The sequence below is a fragment of the Nycticebus coucang genome, chromosome 1 (genome assembly GCF_027406575.1).
Source record: "Nycticebus coucang isolate mNycCou1 chromosome 1, mNycCou1.pri, whole genome shotgun sequence".
Lineage (NCBI taxonomy): Eukaryota > Metazoa > Chordata > Mammalia > Primates > Lorisidae > Nycticebus > Nycticebus coucang.
The window spans coordinates 37194117-37215945 of record NC_069780.1 but is presented as its reverse complement, the minus strand read 5'-3'; the positions used below and the strand labels follow the sequence as shown (position 1 = coordinate 37215945).

Sequence of the window (21829 nt, the reverse complement as noted above, 5' to 3'; positions counted from 1 at the left end):
TGGGGTATTTCTAGAGAAAATGTGTTATTATCTTCTATTCCAGACATTTGTCAATTACTTTTGTTGTTTTTGTTGTTTGCTTTTTGAGACGGAGTCTCACTGTGTCGCCAGGTGGCGTCATAGCTCTCATCAACCTCAAATTCCGGAGCTCAAGCGATCCTCTTGCCTCAGTTTCCCGAGTAGCTAAGCCTACAGGCGCCCTCCACAACACCCGGCCTGTTTTTCCTTTTTTTTAGTAGAGACGGGGTCTTGCTCTTGCTTGGGCTTGTCTCGGACTCTTGGGTCAAGCGATCCTCTCTCAGCCTCCCAGTATGCTAGGATAGGCGTCAGCCACTGCGCCCGGCCTCGTCAATTACATTTTGAGCGCCAACCAGCTGAACACCCGTCTCTGCTGGAAGCTCCTTTCACCCTTCCTAAAGCTTTTGCTATCTAACATCAGCTTCCCTCACATACTTCACTTTTCTCACAAAGATAGTGATCTCTCATTTATGAAACTTAGTTTTTCTTTTTTTCTTTGAGACAGAACCTCAAGCTGTCGCCCTGGGTAGAGTGCCATGGCAGCACAGCTCACAGCAACCTCCAACTCCTGGGCTCTAGCGATTCTCCTGCTTCTGCCTCCCTAGTAGCTGGGACTACATGCGCCTGCCACAACACCCAGCTATATTTTGTTGCAGCCATGATTGTTGTTCGGCGGGCCCAGGCTGGATTCCAACCCACCAGCTCAGGTGTATGTGGCTGGCGCCTTAGCCGCTTGAGCCATAGGCGCTGAGCCTGGTTTGTCCCAAATCCTCTGAGACTTTACCTTGGTATTTGACACAGTCAACTACCTCTTCTTTGAAAGAGAGTGGAGATTGATAGTGTTTCAAAAATTATTGTAAATGGAATTTTAAAAGACTTTGTAAACTTTGCGGAAATATTGGGAGTTACAATGTCTTCTGCGTTAATGTGTAAGTTTCTCAAGGAATTAAGTGCCTAATAGTCCCATATATAAAATTAACTTTATAAATGCATTTGAGATTTGATAGATACATTAAATTCTATATATCATACAAGGGTAGAATTATCCATAATTACCCTTGTCTATTTAGCGAGTCTGTTGTATCATTTAACATTTTAGTGTTTCTATCTCCCTTTGGTCACCCACACAGTATGATGAAACCACTGAACTTTGATGGGACTTTCAACAGGTACCTAACCACTTTTATTTAGAAGTAAGGAACTGACATTCAGAGAAGTCAAATAACTTTTCTAGCTAGTTGGAAAGACATACTAGAACCTTGGACTCTCCCAGTCCTCCTTTTCTCCCCTCTCCCCAATTTTCTCCTCCAAATTTGTTCATCTTTCCGGTTCCCTAATTATCCCCCAGATAGCATCATATACTCATGGTTTCTAAGTATTTGGACTCAAATAATGGAGCTTGCTCTTCCTTCCTAATCTTCAAATCTTTTTTTTTTTTTAGACAGAGTTCACTACATTGCCCTCTGTAGAGTGCCAAGGCATCACAGCTCACAGCAACCTGAAACTCTTAGGCTTAAGTGATTCTCTTGCCTCAGCCTCCCAAGTAGTTGGGACTACAGGTGCCCGCCACAATGCCCGGCTATTTTTTTGTTGCAGTTGCTTAGCTGGCCCAGACTGGGTTCAAACCCACCACCCTCAGTGTATGTGGCTGGTGCCATAACCAGTGTGCTACAGGTGCCAAGCCATCTTCGTATCTTTTTTTTTTTTTTTTTTTTTAATCTGAAGGTTCTAATATCACCTACGGTCTGTTTCTTTTGTTTTCCAGGAACTGTGTATTTTTTTTCCTTTCTTCCCTTTGACCCTATCTATGTCTTTTCCCACTATGCACAGGTTTTTAAATTTCACTTACAAACTACTAACTGATCTGTGGAGGATGTACTGAGTTTAAACATATCAATAAATACTTCCAACAATAAACCACCCCAGCCTTGGTTGCAGTGTCTTTTATCCAAAGCTATCAAATTAATTTCTGTTCATCTAAAGTTGTACTATCATCAAATTATTATAGGTTTCCTGTTGTTCTGCCACACTTCCTATCCTAAATCATTCAATAAGATCTACAAGAATTTAAAAGTCCAAAAACAGTAACTGTAATATAACATACTCTTACATTCTGAGCATCTTTTATGCCTTAGACTAAATGCCTCCAGGCTTAACTTCCTCCTCCCATCTGTATGGCTTATGTTGACTTTGACTTACTGAGCTTACTAAAACATTTCTTCTTGCCACATCTATCCTCAGGACCCAAAATAACTCCCCATTTCCTTTAGCAATACAAGTCTAAAGTAAATTCTTTCCATTAGTTAAGCTTTAAAGTAATTAATTTTATTTCCCTCTTATGCTATCCACCATTCCTCTGTCCCATGATACCAATATCATTGTTTTGCTTCCAATACCTTCATTGTCAAGTACTTTCTCCTGCTTGGAGAACCTTCATTCCTGACCACTAGGCCAGTCTTCTATCTTTGAACTCTATAATTAATTCTCATGTCTGGAAATTTCGTTGAGAGTTCCACAGCACTGCATGACTTTGTTTTCACATCCAGTTTCACCAACCCCGACCCAAATCCTTTGCTGAAAATATCCTGGCATTTGGCCAGGGCCAGCATATGATGGAGGAATACACACTGGCCGCGCGCGCGCATGTCTGTCGGTAGGTCTCCACGGTGAAACCACGCAGAGGTGACGGGTGGTCTCCTGGGGGGAGGGGTGGGCGCCACCGCCCCGCTTGCATCTGAGGCTGCCGGGCTCCATCACCACTGATTGGGCTGCAGCCGGAGGTTCCTTTTCCCTATTTATTGAATTTCTGCTTATTCCTTAAGATCCTGCTTGTCAAAAAATGAGAAGTGATGGTCAAAGAGAAAAAGAGATGGGAGGAAAAAGAAAAAAGGTATAAGTGCAGCCTAATTATGGTAGCCAGGATCTAAGAAAGAACATTTTCAGATATGTTACTGAAAGTTCAGGAAATATAATTAAAATACAAGGTAAGAATACATAGATGTTTCTCAACTTTTGATGGACTGACGCCCTAAACCCATCCCATATTGAAAATAGCATAAGTCAAAAATACACTTAATACACTTAATCTCCTGAACTGAAGCTCAGTCTAGTCTACCTTGAAGGTGCTCACAACACTGACATTACCGATGCTGGGGCAAAATCATCCGGCAGCACAGCACCCAGCACCCAGCACCCCGTACGGTTTGCGGCTGTGCGAATCATGAGAGTGTTGTACCGCATACTGCCAGCCTGCATAAAGATCGAAATTTAAATTTCAAGGTACAGTTTTTACTGAATATATGTCCCTTTCGCATCAAAGCAACTATGCTCTGCTATGCTATGATTTTTTTCCAAAGCCAAAAATCACAAGTCAAATCATTAAATCAAGAGGGTGTAGTGCAAATGACAGAGAAGAGAGCTGGTGTCTAGAAAAAGAGCTAAAATTTTTTATATTGGAGCAAATATTTTAAAAGATTTAGCCAAGGTACCATTAAATTGGAAACATCCATGTGAACTTGTGAGTTTTTCTTTTTTGAAAGGGGTTATAAAAATTTCAAACACAAAAGTTGAGAGAATGGGGTAATGAAATTCTACACACACATTGCTCACTTTCCACCAGCCTTTTATAAATCTTATTTCTCCTATTTTCTCCCTGTTGTTATTATTGCTAGAGTATTTTATAGTAAACCCCAGATAATAGCATTTCAACCATAAATCTCCAGCAAAGGACTTTTCTTTTTTAGAGACAGGGTCTTGCTCTGTCACTTTTTAGAATGTAAGCACAGTACCATTATCCATTCTTAACAAATTAATGGTTTTTAATATCAGTTAATATCCAGTTCAGTAGGCTCAATGTCATAGCACAGTGGTTATGGTGCCAGCCACATACACCCAGGCTGGCGGGTTCAAACCTGGCCTGGGCCTGCTAAACAACAATGACAACTGCAACAAAAAAATAGTCGGGCATTGTGGTGGGCGCCTGTAGTCCCAGCTACTTGAGAGGCTGAGGCAAGAGAATCGCTTAAGCCCAAGAGTTGGAGGTTGCTGTGAGCTGTGACACCACAGCACTCTACTGAGGGCAACAATGTGAGACTCTTCCTCAAAAAAAAAAAAAAATCCAGTTCAGTAGAATTTTTCCAAATTGTTTCAAATGTTTTCAATCATACAAAGATCCAAACAAGAGCCATACGTTGCATTTAATTGATAGTCACTTAGGTATCTTTTATTCTGTATCAGTTTCATGTCCCCATTTCTTTCCAGAATGTTTACTTGTTAAAGAAACTGAGTCTTTTGTCTTGTGGCATTTCCCTCTGTCGTGCTGGTGCCCAGTTGTGGAGGTACGTATCATCTGTATTTCCAGTAAACATGTAGTTAACTGATGGTGAGGTGTGGAGACTTGATTATATTCAGGTCCAATTTTTTTTATGTTGTTATTCAAAGAATATTTCCTGTAACATCCCATTGTCTCTGTTTTGGAATGTTAAGACTGATCAGTGGCATCAGTGTTATCAGCCAGATCCATCTGTTGGAAAGTTCCCTGCTGGGTTTTCACCTAATGGTTTCAGACGCTGTGGATGATCATCACCCACGCCCATTGGTCCATAAGTTATGGTAAAGTGTTGATATGCTAATCCTACCATTCTTTCTGCAATTATTAGCAGAAATAAAGAACTTTCTTTTATTTTTTGATAATTAGTTTTTATATCAGTTCTTTGCTATCATTATTCCTTATAATTTTCAAAGTATTTTATCTTGGCTTGGCGCCCATAGCACAGTGGTTACCGGCCACATACAAAGAGGCTGGCAGGTTCGAACCAGTCCTGGGCCAGTTAAACAACAATGACAACTGCAACAAAAATAGCCAGGCATTGTGGTGGGTGCCTATAGTCCCAGCTACTTGAGAGGCTGAGGCAAGAAAATCGCCTAAGCCCAAGAGTTTGAGGTTGCTGTGAGCTGTGATGCTACAGCACTCTACTGAGGGTGACATAGTGAGACTGTTCCTAAAAAAAAAGTATTTTATCTTTAGCGAGTGGAAGGAGCCCTTTCATGTTGGGCTCTGTGTCTTTTAATACCACTGACTAGCCTCTGATGGCTTCCTTGCTTTCTGGTACACATCTGTCCCAAATATGGAATCAGCCCTCCAAGGAGCTTGCTTTCCCCCTTCCCTGTGGAAAATGGTATGTAGAAAAGACACTCTTGCACAAAGGGGTACTCATTGCCTCTGGATTATCATGACCACTGGGACCTGTTGGTGGACAGAGCTAGGAGGTACACATTTTTAGAAAGAAAAAAAAACTCATGGTTCATTGTAATATTTCTAACTAAAAGACTACAAGTTTCTGTTTCTTTGAATTTAAACTTGTGTCTCTCTTACCTGAAATTCTTCTGACATTAGCATAATTATATATTTACCTTAGCATGTATATATACATAGTCAAATACATAGTGATGTTATCATTAAGAATACTAAAGACTACTTCAGATTTTGTTTATATCAGCATTCTAATATTTTGTTTAGAACTTCTGCACCTATATTCATAAACGGGATTGGTCTTTTTGTTGTGCTGTACATTCTGGTATTGTAGTTTCTGATTATAGAGTTCCACCTGTGATGATTGCCCAGAAAAAAGGTGGGATGTGAGGTCTCAGGGTTTTGCCTATGGGTTTCCTATAGCTTCCTCTTAAGTGTAGAAACCCCCTCAACCTCAGCCTTAGAGGCTGTTTGTCACCTAGAATGTGTGACATCTGCCCCCATGTCCACTCAAGGAGTTCTGGGTTAGAACATGTACCACAGAGAGCCTCGGGGTAAGCTTTATCCTGGAGCAAATGCTTAGAAAGTCGCTCTATTGTAGGCAACTTAAGGATTTAATTAATTACTTAGTCCATCACTTCTCTTAGATTCTACTGTTTCTAATTGTTAACTCCCTTATTCTGGCTACCTCACTGTCATCTACATGAATTTGACATTTCTTTTTTTTTTTTTTTTTTTTTTATTGTTGGGGATTCATTGAGGGTACAATAAGCCAGTTACACTGATTGGAATTTGACATTTCTTAAAACTCTTTTAGGTTTTAAAGTTAATCCCTTCTTCTCTACTATACTCCAGTAATTCTTTGTTTTATATCCTATTGATGAAATCCTCCTTCATTTTTCAATGGTTCAACAGAATTATTTTTATTTTTATTTTTATTTTCCCTTAGGTTTTTGGAGAAGAGACATAAACTGCTTGGAACATCAGTCACTGCAAGCCATCTGCTACCTTGTCTTTTTTTCAATTGCTGACAAAGTCATTTTCTTATGTTGATATTATATCTAGCCACCTTAATAAACTTTGACTTCAGTTTTAATAATTTTTCAGTTAATCTCCCTAAGTAGATAATCATTTCATCTGCAAATAATGGCAATTTATTCTGTATTACTCTAACATTTATAATTTTTTCTTGTGTATAGCATTGCTTGAAGTCTCTAGAACAATATTGACATATAGCATTCTTGGTTTTGTTGCAGACCCTAATAGATTTGCTTTTTTCCATATATGTAGTGTATGGTGTTTACTATTACATTCTATCCTTTATCAGGTTAATGATATTTGTTCTTTTTATGGATTACTCCTTCTTTAAAAATTAAGCATAAGTGTTAAATATATCAACCACATTTTTCTTATCTAATGATGTACATATAGATCTTATTTAATCTATTATTATAATTGAATAAAAATTTGATATTGAATTACATTAATAGCTATCTTAATGCTTTTTGTTTATTTATTTATTTATTTTGACACAGATTCTCACGTTGTCACCCTGGGTAGAATGCCGTGGCATCATAGCTCATAGCAACCTCAAACTCCTGGGCTTAAGCCATTCTTTTGCCTCAACCTCACAAGTAACTAGGACTACAGACACCTGCCATAATACCCAGCTATTGTAGGACGTCTTTCTCTGGCTCAAGCTGTTCGCCAGCCTGTGAGCTTAGGCAATCCACCTGCCTTGGCCTCCCAAGTTCTGAGATTACAGGTATGAGCCACCACACCTGGCAAAAGATATCCTAACATTTAACATCCCTGTATTTCTAGAATGATTTCCACTTGGTTATGATTTGTTAGTCTTTTATTTAGTTTCCTAATCTTTATTTAGAACCATTGCATGTGTGTTTTTGTTGTTCTTGTTGTTGCAGTTGTTTAGCTGTCTTGGGCCAGGTTCGAACCCACCACCTTTGGCGTATGTGGCTGGAGCCGTAACTACTGTGCTACAGGCACCAAGCCCATTGCATGCATATTAATAAGTGAGATTAGTTTATGAATTTCTTTCTGAAACTCATCTTACTCAGTTTTGGATAAGAATATTAGAGTAATCCAGCATCTTTTTCTAACTAGAACACTGAAGATATAGGCATGGGTGGCACATTTCTTAAACTGATTGAAGCTATCTATGACAAACCCACAGCCAATATTTTACTGAACTGAGTAAAACTGAAAGTTTTTCCTCTTAGAACTGGAACCAGACAAGGCTGTCCTCTGTCACCTTTACTATTCAACATAGTGCTGGAAGTTCTAGCCAATACAATTAGACAAGACAAGGAAATAAAGGGAATCCAAATGGGAGCAGAGGAGGTCAAACTCTCCCTCTTTGCTGACGACATGATCTTATACTTAGAGAACCCCGAAGACTCAAGACTCCTGGAAGTCATCAAAAAATACAGTAATGTCTCAGGATATAAATCAATGTCCACAAGTCAGTAGCCTTTGTATACACTAATAATAGTCAAGATGAGAAGCTAATTAAGGACACAACTCCCTTCATCATAGTTTCAAAGAAAATGAAATACCTAGAAATATACCTAACAAAGGAGGTGAAGGGGCTCTATAAAGAAAATTATGAAATCCTCAGAAATGAAATAGCAGAGGACTTTAACAAATGGAAGAACATACCATGCTCATGGATGGGAAGAATCAACATTGTTAAAATGTCTATACTTCCCAAAGCAATCTACCTATTCAATGCCATTCCTATCAAAATACCAACATCGTACTTTCAAGATTTGGAGAAAATGATTCTGCATTTTGTGAATCCAGAAAATGTTTTTTTTCCAGAATCCATGGAACCAGAAAAAACCCTGTATAGCTAAGGCAGTTCTTAGTAATAAAAATAAAGCCAGGGGCATCACCATACCAGATTTTGGGCTGTACTTCAAAGCCATAGTGGTCAAGATAGCATGGTACTGGCACAAAAATAGAGACATAGACACTTGGAATCGAAAAGAAAACCAGGAAATGAAACTAACATCTTACAACCACCTAATCTTTGATAAACCAAAAAGAACATACCTGGGGGAAAGACTCCCTATTCAATAAATGGTGTTGGGAGAACTGGATATCCACATGTAAAAGACTGAAACTGGAAACCCACACCTTTGCCCACTGAAACTGGAAACCCACACCTTTCCCCACTCACAAAAATTGATTCAAGATGGATAAAGGACTTAAATCTAAGGCATGAAACAATAAAAATCCTCCAAGAAAGCATAGGAAAAACACTGGAAGATATTGGCCTGGGGAAAGACTTCATGAAGAAGACTGCCACAGCAATTGCAATAACAACAAAAATAAACAAATGGGACTTCATTAAACTGAAAAGCTTCTGTACAGCTAAGGAGACAACAACCAAAGCAAATAGACAACCTACACAATGGGAAAGGATATTTGCATATTTTGAATCGGACAAGAGCTTGATAACTAGGATCTATAGAGAATTCAAATTAATCCACATGAAAAAAGCCAACAATCCCATATATCAATGGGCAAGAGACATGAATAGAACCTTCTCTAAAGAAGACAGACGAATGGCTAATAAATATATGAAAAAATGTTCATCATCCCTATCTATTAGAGAAATGCACATCAAAACCACCCTGAGATACCATCTAACCCCAGTGAGAATGGCCCACATCACAAAATCTCAAAACTGCAGATGCTGGCATGGATGTGGAGAGAAGGGAACACTTTTACACTGCTGGTGGGACTGCAAATTAGTACAACCTTTCTGAAAGGAAGTATGTAGACTCAAGCTAGACCTCCCATTTGATCCTGCAATCCCATTACTGGGCATCTACCCAGAAGGAAAAAAATCCTTTTATCATAAAGACACTTGTACTAGAGTGTTTATTGCAGCTCAATTTACAATCACCAAAATGTGGAAACAGCCTAAATGCCCACCAACCCAGGAATGGATTAACAAGCTGTGGTATATGTATACCATGGAATACTATTCAGCTATTAAAAAAAATGGAGACTTTACATCCTTCATATTAACCTGGATGGACGTGGAAGACATTATTCTTAGTAAAGCATCACAAGAATGGAGAAGCATGAATCCTATGTACTCAATTTTGATATGAGGACAATTAATGACAATTAAGGTCACGGTGGGGGTGGGGGAGGGGGAGAGCAGAGTGAGAAAGAAGGAGGAAGTGGTGGGGAAAGGAAGAGCAGAGAGAGGGAAGGAGGGAGGGGGTGGGGCCTTGGTGTGTGCCACACCTTTTGGGGGCAAGACAGGATTGCAAGAGGGACTTTGCCTAACAAATGCAATCAGTGTAACCTGGTTTATTGTACCCTCAAGGAATCCCCAACAATTAAAACAAAAAAAAGAATATTAGAGTATTGCTAGTAAGCTGGGCTGCTTTCCATCTTTTCCTATGTTCTGGAAAAGTTTAAATAACAGAGAAATGATCTTTAACATTTTGTTAACACATAGTTTGTGTCTTTGAGTGGTTAAAATCTTTTGCCCTTTGCCCTTTCTTTCTTTCTTTCCTTTTTTGCAGTTTTTGGCTGGGGCTGGGTTTGAACCCGCCACCTCCGGCATGGAGGTGCCCTACTCCTTTGAGCCACAGGCACTGCCCTCTTTTGCTCTTTCTATTTCTTCTGTGCTATTAATTTGTTTCCATTTTCTACTCTTCCTGAGTAATTCTGATTAATTTTATTTTCTTTGAAATGTTCATCTAGATCTTTAGATGCATTTGATAAACTGCATGTGCTTTTACCACTGAAGGTTATAGATGACAAGCCACCAAAGCCACTCTGGCTAATTTTGGTAAAAGAAAATTCATTTGGAAAATGGCAGGGTGTTCACATTATTCGCAGGGACTAAGAAACTAGGCTTAAGAAGTAAAGATACTCATGATGGTCGGGAAAGTCACAGGAATCTCGTGACTACAATAATCAGACTAGGATGCTGCTGCTGGGATAAATAATTCCCAGCTGTTTCTTCTGTTCTACTCAAGACTGAAAAACCAGGGAGAGGGAGGAGAAAGAGAGAGAAGGAGAAACAGAGATTGACTTCAGATCAGTCCCTGAACAATACAAGGGAATGGAAAGAGACTAAATATGAAATTTTCAACCTCCATTTTGGAAATCATGTGCCTGGAATAACTCTTCCACCAGAATAACCCAAAATAGAAGAAAGATAATTCCCCCAAAGAAAACTAGGAACCTGTTATGAAGATTAATGGATGTTGGGCAGCCCCCTAAAAATATTTACTCTAATGGCATTCTCCTAAAATTGTTTCACTCTTTTTCACTTCTCAAAATAATTCTTTGTTTCATTTATCAAGTCTAAGGCCTTTTACTTTCTGGTTTACGTACTATTGCATGTGTCTTTATTATTTTTTTTGTCACTTTTATTCCCAATCCAAGAAAAGAGACTATCACTTTTTATTTGTTTTACTGGTCTTTAAAAAAATAATATACTGAGTTGTATGCTTAGTGCATTTTTCAGTGACTTTTGTTCTAAAATTTTAATGGAATTTAAATATATAAATGTCTATTTTTTTTCCTGTTCTTTCTAAGCTTAGAAATTGTACCCTTTACCCAAGGTTTAATTTTTGTTCCTGTGGAATTTCTTTTGCATGTGAGAAACTTGATTCCAGTTTTAACGATACCATAAAGTGTATCAATAAGGATTTGTTCAGAAAAACTGAAAACATCCTAGACATTTTAATCAGAAAAGAAAATCAGAAACAGTTCACATTCACATGGGATGAGCAGCACTGTATGCTTGCAATTCTCCCCAGGCCTTATCTTCTGCCTTCTATCATAATAGAATCCACAGAACTCTGGATTATCTGAACTTCCTATAAAAACGTAACATGGTTTTGCATTGATGGTATTACCTTCATCAGAGCAGATAAGCAAAAAGTGGCTAGAAAAAAAAAAGTGGTTCACATGCTGAATACTTTGAGGAGACACATGTTCTCCAGATGGTGAGGAACAAAGCCTGGCACATCAGTAAGATTATTAGGAAACTGGTGCTTTGGAATCTGCCACAACATCCTTTCTAAAGTAAAAGACAAATTACTGTGTCTTTAACAAAGAAGGAAGTACAGAACCCAGTGAGGCTTTTTGAACTCTGAAGGAATGTTCTGCACTGAGGAATACTGCTCCAGCTGCAAAGCAGAAAAGCCTTCCATAGTATCCAGCAGACTGTATAGTGATAGAAGTGTCAGTAATGTGACAACGTATAGTGTCTAAGGAAGACCCAGTAGGAGCATCACAATAAAGGACCTTGGAGTTCTGGAGCAAGGCCATGCCAGCTGCAGCAGAGAATTATACACTTTTGAGAAATGTCTTATGCACTATCGATTCCTGGTAAGTGTGGAATAAAGAGAATGGGATGCCACATGACCCTGTGGCCAGAACCGCCCATTGCGAACTATGTCCTAACAGACCCATGAAGCATAAGGTCAAGTAGGCTTAGCAAAAATGTATTGTAAGGTAGAGAATTACACCTAGAACCAAAAACAAACAGGAGCAAAGGTCAAAAGCAAGCAGAGTGAGCAGGTAGCCCAGACACCCTCTTTGCCACCACCAGCACCTAATTAGTTGTACCCACACCCCTTTGTCAGTTCATACCTATGGATTGGTATGAATTCAATGGGGAATCTGATATGACGAGCTGAAAGAAGAAGGAAAAGTTTGCCTTTGATTTACAGATGAGTTGGCTTGTTACCTAGGTACAAGTCGAAAATGGACAGAAGCTGAATTAGAGTCATATTCTGGAGGGGTTTTTAAAGACACCCATGAGGGAACATCTTTCCAGGGGGCAAAGCTTAAGGTGGTACGCCTTGTTATTCACTATGTGGAAAGAAGTGGCCAAAGGTTAGACTATATAAGAAATCACAAGCAATGGTGACTGACGACCATCTTTTTTTCCGGACATGAAAAATATTTGAAGATCAAGAGCAAAGAAGGTCTGGGGTACAAACATGTGTATGCGCACATGGGAGTGGGCATAAGTATAAACGTCTCTGTATCATGTTAATACCCACCAGAGAGCATCCATCAGAGAAGGCACTAAATAACCAACAAAATGACTCAGCCAGTTTGGCCCAATAAAATGACTGAACTAAAATGACTGAGTCTCAGTCATCAGCCACCCCAGTGCAGGTGAGATGGACACCACCATGAAGTGACCTGCAGAGCATGAGAATACCCATGAGCAAATAGCATGGAACCCCATCTTGGTACTGCTATTAACAAATACTCAACCTCACCGCAACCAAGACCAAAGCTGTGCCCACAAGATGGCACAATTCATCAAGGAGAACAATTAACTTGGTAGCAGACAACATTTGGTCCCTTCAGTCCTTGTTTTTTTTTTTTTTTTTTGAGACAGAGTCTCACTCAGTCGCCCTGGGGTTGAGTGCCACAGCTCAGAGCAACTTCAAACTCTTGGGCTTAAATGATCCTCTTGCCTCAGCCTCCCCAGTAGCTGGGACTACAGGTGTCTGCCACAACTCCTGGCTTATATTTTTCTATTTTTAATAGAGACAGAGTCTCACTTCTGAGTGTTATGACATCACAGCTCACAGCAACCTCAAACTCTTGGGCTCAAGTGATTCTCTTGTCTCAGCTTCCTGAGTATCTGGAACTTCAGGTGCCCACCACAACACCTGGCTGTTTTTAGAGACGAGGTGTCACTCTTGCTCAAGCCAGTCTCAAACTCCTGAGCTCCAGCAGTCCACCCACCTAGGCCTCCTGTGGTCCATTTTCACAGAAATAGACATATATTCAAGGTATGGAATGCCTTTCCTGGCTGCAGGGCCTCAGTTAGCACCATAATCCAGAGGATCACAGAGTGCTTATTCCTCCAGCAGGGAATCCAACGTGTGTATAACATCTGACCAGACAAGGCCACCCACTTTATAGCAAAGGTGATGTAGGAGTGGGCCTCTGCCCATGAAATTCACTAGTCATATAACATATCCAGAAGCTGGTGGTGTGATAGAGCATTGGGACAGGGTGCTACATGCAGAGCTGAAGTGCTAGTTAAAGTCAAGACTCTGTGAGAATGGGGCACTGTCCTCCAGCAATCAAAGCCCTTCCTATAGCATTTTATTCCTAATGGGAAGAATACATGGATCTGGGAATCAAGGGATGGAGGCAAGAATGACCAGACCTACCGTCACTTCCATTGACCAGCTGAATGAAGGCTTTGTGCTTTCTGTCCCCACAACTATAGACTCAGCAGGGTTAGTGGTTTTGGTCCCAACAAGACCACACTCTCACCAGGTGCACAGCAAGAATCCCATTAAATCATAAGCTTAGGCTGCTGCCTGGTGAACATTAGGCTCCTGTATCTGGGATCAGTAGGAAAAGAGTTCAATCTCAATGAGGGTAATTAACCCTGATCATTCAGAGGAAGTACGGCTGCAATTATTACGATGCAGGCAGAGAGCAGAGTGTGTGGAACCCACACCTCCTACTGGGGTACCTCTTGGAACAGTAATAGGATAGAGGCAGCAACTTGGCCTAAGAAGGGAATGGTAGCCAGAGGCGCAGACCACTGCTGGAAGAGATGGTGGGTTGTGCCAACAGGTAGGCCACCTAAGCCAGAAGAGGTGAAAATTCAGGTGAAGGTAATCCAGAATGCACAGGGCAGGGGGCAGTGGGTATCAACTACAACTAAAATGGCATTGGCTATAGTCTTTGCTACTAACTCCCTCTTCTAAGTTTTATATCAAGAAGAGAGGCCTGGCTGTGCCTGTGGCTCAGGGAGTAGGGTGCTGGCCCCATATACTGAGGGTGGCAGGTTCGAACCCGGCCCCAGCCAAACTGCAACAAAAAATAGCCGGGCTTGTGGCAGGCACCTGTAGTCCCAGCTACTCAGGAGGCTGAGGCAAGAGAATCAGCTGAGCCCAAGAGCTGGAGGTTGCTGTGAGCTGTGACACCATAGCACTCTACCGAGGGTGACAAAGTGAGATTCTGTCTCTAAAAAAAAAATTTTTTTAAAAAGAAGAGAGGCCCAGTCAAATGTTGAAGCCAGCTTTGAAGTATACACGTGAAAGGAAATGTACATCTACACAGAGTATACATCTAAAAGCAGATGTACTTCAGAAAGTACATCTAAAAGGTACAAGTAATGAACTCAGAAAGGCACAGAAATGGGTTTCCTAGATCTTCCATCAAGGAAGGTCTAGCTACCTGGGAGTGAAGAGTATGGTCAGAAGACACTGCCTCCTGATAGCAAGTAATTGTCAGATCTTTCAGGGTCTGCCTCACCTAAGCGCATGGGCTTCAGGGCAACCCATATTGAGAAACTGAGCAAGGCAGCATATAATGTCTGCCTGGTCAGCATGACAGATCACGCTTACTCCAGAACTGCCCATGAGCACCCTAAGGCTTTGTCGAAGCTGCATTCAGTTTCACTTCTCCATCTGCTCTCTCCTGCTTCCCCTGCCTTCCTTTCACAGTTGTTGAACCTTGTACCCCAAACTCTATCTCAAGTCTGCTTAAGAAGAACCCAAACTGTATAAGCATTTCTGCTGTCACAAACTTCATTCCTAAATACAAATGAACTTGGTACTAGGACAAGAATGCTTGTTTCACCAAGTTTTCTGTGCTCAGAAAACATACCTGCACAACCAATGCGTGGTAAAGGAGCAGGGATGTTTTTTGTAGTTTTTAATGTATTTAGCAAAGCCTCCACCTTGATATACTTTTATTCTAACTGCCTTCTAGTCTTCAACCCTAAGAGGAAAAAAATATAGTTTATCTTACAAAGAAAAAAAGAAATTTATGTATTCCCTGGAAAACAAAATTGAGGCATTGTTCATTAATAAGGTGGAGAAATCAAACTCTTCTGGAAGAAACACGGTTCCTGTTGGTTACCTTGCTTAGCTATTTACTGGGAAGGCCGTATTTTGGTTTCAGTTACGGTAAAACTCTTTGGACCGTAGTCAAATTGTTTAAGAGTTCAAAAGTACAAAGCTCTTTAGGAGGTTTACTCTTTTGAAATATTTTTTCAGAGGTTAAAAATTAAATTTCAAAACACTATCTTGGGTGGGAAGAAAGTTCTCAGCAGAGACACAGACCCTAAACACCTCCAACATGAAGCTTATTCATATTTTTCTGTTACTTCTGTGTTTCTACTTAAGTTTTTGCCAGGTAAGTAATTGAATCTTTATGCAAATTATTTTAAGTACGTTTTTAAGGATTATAGAAATAGAGAAAATAAAGTTAAAGATATAATGTTGATTTAAATATTACATAGTTCAGTCACCACCAATGCTAGTACATAGTCAGTAACAAATGTGTTAATATCTTGATAAAAGTTTTAAGAATATAGTTTTTATATGATATATGTACATAAAGATTGAACAAGGTATAGACATAGAAAAAGAATTTTACTAAAACAAGACTATGATTTACTGTAATTACAGTAATTTAATAACCATTTACCAAGCTTTTTCTGCCTGTAAGATATAGTGCTAGGAAAGTAGTAAGACTGATCTCTTCCTTCAATAGCCTCTTAGTATAATGTATAGTTGTAGAAAGGAGATGTAAATATGCCAATGGAGAAATAATAAACAAGATTTAAAACAACACTTGAAAATGCAAAAGAGGGGAATGTTATAAGACAGTATACATTTAATGGTCAAAAATGATACAAATTTCTTGTAGCAAAGGACTTTATGTACATGAATAATGTACAAATCACTTTGTGCAGAAAGGGCAGGAAGAGATTATGAACCAAGTAGGATTTGAGCTGGACCTATAATTCTGGAATATAGGCCTGGTGCCAAGGTCTGATGCCAGGGTTCAGGGACAGGCTTGCTCCCTCATTCCCCCATAGGAGAATGTATGAGCCAAAGTAATCTCTCTTAACATTGTGCTATGCTGTATTGGGGCAAGAGTGAAACATACAAAGAGAAATTGTTTTCTTACCCTTTAAATTATCTTCCTTATATCTATGTTCCCCTTGGTACTGTACCCTCTCACCTGGATCCTGGAACTCTCATCAAGGTATTTTTCTATGCAGATGGTTGTTAAATTGGTGGGTTTTTTTGTGTGTGTGGGGGGGGGATGGGACAAGGGCTAGGAAATCCTTTTCTGCCATATTACTGCCATATTACTGATCAGCTGTCTTAAATATGCTCAGAACTTAAGGAAATTGAAAGAATAGTGTATCAACAAATATAGAATACCAGTAAAGAAACAGAAATTATAAGAAATAATCAGACAAAAATTCTGGGGTTGGAAACAATAATAACTGAAATTAAAAATTCACAAAGAAGTTTCAATAGATGAGGTAAATAGGCCTAAGAAAGAGTCAATACATAAGAAGATCAATCAGTTATCCAGTCTAAGAAGCAAAAAGAAAGAAGAGTGAACTAAATAAATAAATGTATAAACAAACAAATAAATGAAAGCACATGAGACCCGTGGGAGACTATCTAGCATAGTAACATATACATAATGGCAATCTCAGAAAGAAGGGACAGAGAAAAGGACAGACAATACTTGAAGAAATAATGGCCAAAATCTTCCCAAGTTTGATAAAATTCATGATAGTCAAGGGCTCAGTCAATCTCAAGAAAGATAAACACAAAAAGGTACACAAAAGACATATTATAATCCAATTGTTAAAACTAAGACAAAAAGAGAGTCTTAAAAACAGCAAGAGAAAAGTAACTCATTGTGGTCATGGGATCCCTAATAAGATTAGCAGCAATTTTCTCATCATAAACCATGGGGGCCAGAAGAAAGTGAAATGATATTTTTTTAATTACTGAAAATAAAATAACTGTCAGCTAAGAATTCTATATCTAGAAAAATTACTTCATTCAAAACTATAGGAGAAATGAAGAAATTCATAGATACATGGAAGCTGAGGGAGTTAGATGCTAGCAGACTTGCTCTCCAGGAAATGTACCACGAGCCAGGGAATCCTTCATGCTAAAATGAAAAAATGCTAGACAGTAACTCAAGGCCATATAAAGAAACAATGAACTCCAGTAAAGCCAATATTATATGTGTTTGTAACTCTTCTTTTTATCTATTACATGATTTAAAAGACGACTACATAAAGATTATTATAAATCATGTTAATAGTTACATATTGTATAAAGATATCACACGTTAACAAAATTGTCAAACCTTAGCTAAACTGACAAAAAAGAGAAAACACACAAATAACTAAAACCAGAAATGAAATTGGAGGCATTACTACTCATCTACAGAAATAAAAAGAGTGATAAGCAAATATGTGTACTATAAACAATTATACACCAGCAAATAAGTTTAGATGAAATGGGACAAATTCCTAGAAAAAGATAAATTACCAAAACTCATTCAAGAAGAAATAGAAAATCTTAACAAACTTATATAACAAGTAAAGAGATAGAATCAGTAACAAAAGACCTCCCAAGAAAGAAATCTCTAGAACCAAATGGCTTCACTGGTAAATTCTACCAAACATATGAAGAATCAATACTACCCCTTCTAAAACTCTTCCAAAAAAATAGAAAGGGGGGGAGCATTTCTAAAGCATTTTCTAAGGCCTTTATTAGTCTCATACCAAACTCAGATGAAGATACCACAAGAAAAGGTGCAAAGCAAAGATAAAAGTTACCATGCCCCCATACCAAAAATTTCCAATATTCTTCATTTGTTTGTGTAGATCCAAATTTTCATCTGGGGTAATTTTCTTTTTGCTTAAAGGACTTAAACTTCTTGTAATGTAGGTCTACTGCTGATTAATTCCTTTAAGTTTTTGTATGTCTGAAATAGTTATCTTGCCTTAATTTTTTAATGATATTTTTGCTAGATATGGAATTATAGGCCAACAGAGTTTTCTAAAAAATTTCAGTACTTGCTGGGTGGTGCAATGGCTCACACCTGTAATCCTAGCACCCTGGGAGGCTGAGGCAGATGGATTGCCTGAGCTCACAAGTTTGAGACCAGCCTGAGCTAGAGTGAGACCCCCCCACCTCTAAAAATAGCCAGGGCATTGTGGCCGGCGCCTGTAGCCCCAGCTATTCGGGAGGCTGAGGCAAGAGAATCACTTGAGCCCAGGAGTCCGAAGTTGCTCTGCGCTTTGACTCCACATCACTCTACTGGGGGCAACAAAGTGAGACTCCTGTCTCAAAAAAATTTTTTTTCAGTACTTTTTAAATGTTGGGGCACTGTTACTTGCATTATAGAGAAAAAATATGTCATCCTTATCTTTGTTCCTCTGTACACTTTGTGTTTTGGGTTTTTTTTTTTTATTATTTTCTCTTCATCATTAGTCTCTTCTCCTTCTCCTCCTCTTCTGTGTGTGTGTGTGTGTGCGTGCGTGTGTGTGTGTGTGTGTGTGTGTGACAGAGTCTCACTCTGTTGTCCAGGGTAGAGTGCCATGGCCTAAGTCTAGCTCACAGCAACTTCAAACTTCCTGGCTTCACCTGCCTCAGCCTCCCAAATAGCTGGGCCTACAGGCACCTGCCACAATGCCCTCTGCTTTTAGTAGAGACAAGGTCTCACTCTTGCTCAGGCTGGTCTCAAACTCCTGAGCTCAAGGGCTCCTTTCACCTTGGCTTCCCAGAGTGTTAGGATTACAGGCCTGAGCCATTGCACCATTGAGTATGATGTAGCTTAGTGGCATTTCCTTCATGTTTCTTGTGCTTGGGTTCATTCAGTTTGTAGGATCTGTGTTTTTATAGTTTTCATTACATTGGGGAAATTTTCAAATGTTTTTTGTTTTCTCCTCTCTTTTTTAGAGACTCTAATTTCATATACTAGGCTGCTTAGAGGGGTCCCACAGCTCACTTATACTCTATTCTTTTTTTTAATTCTTTGTTATTTCTGTGTTTCATTCTAGATAGTTTCTTTCTATTAATGTGTCTTTACATTTTCCAAATTTTTTCTTTTGCAATGTCTGATCTGTCACTAGTTCTATCAAATTTTTAAAAATCTCAAGTAGGGTGGTTTTTATCCCTAGAAGTTCAATTTGAATCTTTTTCATATCTTCCATGTCTCTATTTAACTTATTGAACATATGAAATACAGTTATGGTAACTTGTTTGCATATCACGTTTTAACTTTTAAAAAATATTTCAGAATATTGTGGGGGTACAAATGCTCTGGTGACATGAATTGCTTTTGTATAGTTTGAGTCAACATTATGAGCATCCCCCTCACCTGGATAGAGGGCATGTTCCCATTAGGTGTTGGTTTACCCCTTCTATCCTATGCCTCCTACCTGCTTACTGTCCATTCAGTTTATTGCCAAATGTGCACATGGGTGTTGATTGGTTAGTTCCAATTTAATAATGAGTACATCTGGTGTTTGTTTCTCCATTCCTGTGAAACTTCACTTAGGAGAATGGTCTCCAGTGCCATCCAGGTTGTTTCAAAAGGTATTAGTTCAACATTTTTTGTGGTTCAGTAGTACTCTATGTTATACACATATCACATTTTGTTAATCTACTCATGTATTAATGCACACTTGGGTTGGTTCCACATCTGTGCAATTGTGAATTGCGCTGCAATAAACTTTGGAGTGCATATGTCTTTTTGGCGGAATTACTTTTTTTCCTTTGGGTAAATTCCAATAATGAGATTGCTGAATCAAATGGTAGGTCTACTTTTAGTTTTTTGAAGTATCTCCATATGACTTTCTGGAGAGGTTGTCCTAGTATGGAGTCCCACCAACTGCATGTAAGTGATGGCATGGCACATCCATGCCATCATCTGTTGTTTGGGGATATTTTGACAAAAGCCATTCTCGCTGAAGTTAGGTAATACCTCATTGTGGTTTTGATTTGCATTTCCTTGATGATTAGAGACATTGAACATTTTTTATATGTTTATTGGCCATTAGTCTATCTTCCTTCGAAAAACTTCTGCTCCTGTCTTTGCCCAATTTTTATGGAGTTTGATTGTTTTCTTGACGATTTGCTCCAGTTCATTATAGATTCTTATTATCCCTTTATTGGCTATACAGCATGCAAATATTTTCTCCCATTCTGTAGGTTGTCTATTCACTCTGTCAATTAAGTTCTTGGGCTGTGCAGAAGTTTTTAATTTAATCAGATTCCATTTGTTAATTTTGGTTATTGTTGTGATTGCATTTGGGATCTTCGTCATAAATTCTTTCCCTAGGCTGATGTCTAGAGGAGTTTTTTCAACATTTCTGCTAGAATTCTTATAGTCTTAGGCCTTAGGTTTAAGTCTGTTATCCATTGTGAATTAATTTTTGTGGTGGTAAGAGGCGTGTAGATCCTGTTTCTGTCCAATTTTTCCAGCACCACCTATTGACTAGGGATTCTTTTGCCCAGTGTATGTTATTTTCTGCTTTGTTCACATCAGATGGCAATATAAAGATGGTTTTACATCTGGGTTTTCTGTACTGATTCATTGCTCTATGTTTCTCTCCTTGTGCCAGTATCATGCTGTTTTGATTACCATAGTCTTGTAGTATAGCTTGAAGTCTGGTAAAGTGATGCTTCCCAATTTGTCCACTTTTGCTTAAGGTCACTTTAGCTATTCAGGCTATTTTCTGGTTCCATACAAAGCATAGAATTTTTTTTTTTTTTTTTAGATATGAAACAAGATGCTGGTATTTTAGTGCAGATTGCATTGAATCTATAGATCACTTTGGGTAGTATAGACATTTTAACAATGTCGATTCTGCGGTCTATGAGAATGATATATTTTTCCATTTGTTTACTTCCTTCATGATATCCTTCATTAGCATCTCATAGTTCTCCCAGCAGAGGCCTTTCATTTCCTTGGTTAAATATATTCCTAGGTATTTATTTTCATTGCTGCTGTTATGGAAAGTAGTGAGTGTGATATTAGTTGTAACACCTCCTTTTTCATTTCTAAGTAATCTTATTAGGGTCCTTTCTTTTCTATTTTTGGCTTATATAACAAGAGGTCTCTCAATTTTGTTTATCTTTTCAAAGAACCAACTTTTTGTTTTATTAATCTTCTGTTTAATTCTTTTGTTTAGTTATGTTCTGACCTTAATTTTTGTTTTTTTCTTCTGCTGGATTTGGGATAGGTTTGCTCTTTCTTCTTTAATTCCTTGACAGAATTCATTAGATTGTTGATTTGCAATCTTTCTGGGTTTTTCATTTGGTTGGTTTTGGTTGCTTTGTTTTGTTTTGATTTGATTTTTTGATGTAGGCATTTAAGGCTATGAATTTTCCTTTTAGGACTGCTTTTGCTGAGTCCCACAGATTTTTTTTTCTTTCTTTTTTTTTTTTTATTGTTGGGGATTCATTGAGGGTACAATAAGCCAGTTACACTGATTGCAATTGTTAGGTAAGTCCCTCTTGCAATCATGTCTTGCCCCCATGAAGTGTGACACACACTAAGGCCCCAACACCCTCCCTCCATCCCTCTTTCTGCTTCCCCCCCCCATAACCTTAATTGTCATTAATTGTCCTCATATCAAGATTGAGTACATAGGATTCATGCTTCTCCATTCTTGTGATGCTTTACTAAGAATAATGTCTTCCACGTCCATCCAGGTTAATACGAAGGATGTAA

At 38.8% G+C, this 21829-nt stretch overlaps 1 protein-coding gene across 2 annotated transcripts in view; it reads left to right on the top strand.

Moving 5' to 3' along the window:
- The first annotated feature begins 15305 nt into the window (after window positions 1–15305).
- CFI (complement factor I) overlaps window positions 15306–21829 on the top strand; it is a 55404-nt gene continuing 48880 nt past the window's right edge. For both annotated transcript variants that reach the window (XM_053565667.1, XM_053565594.1), the window contains exon 1: window positions 15306–15457. In XM_053565667.1, coding sequence (XP_053421642.1) covers window positions 15401–15457 — 57 coding nt within the window. In that variant the 5' untranslated portion in view covers window positions 15306–15400. The remainder of the gene's footprint in view (window positions 15458–21829) is intronic.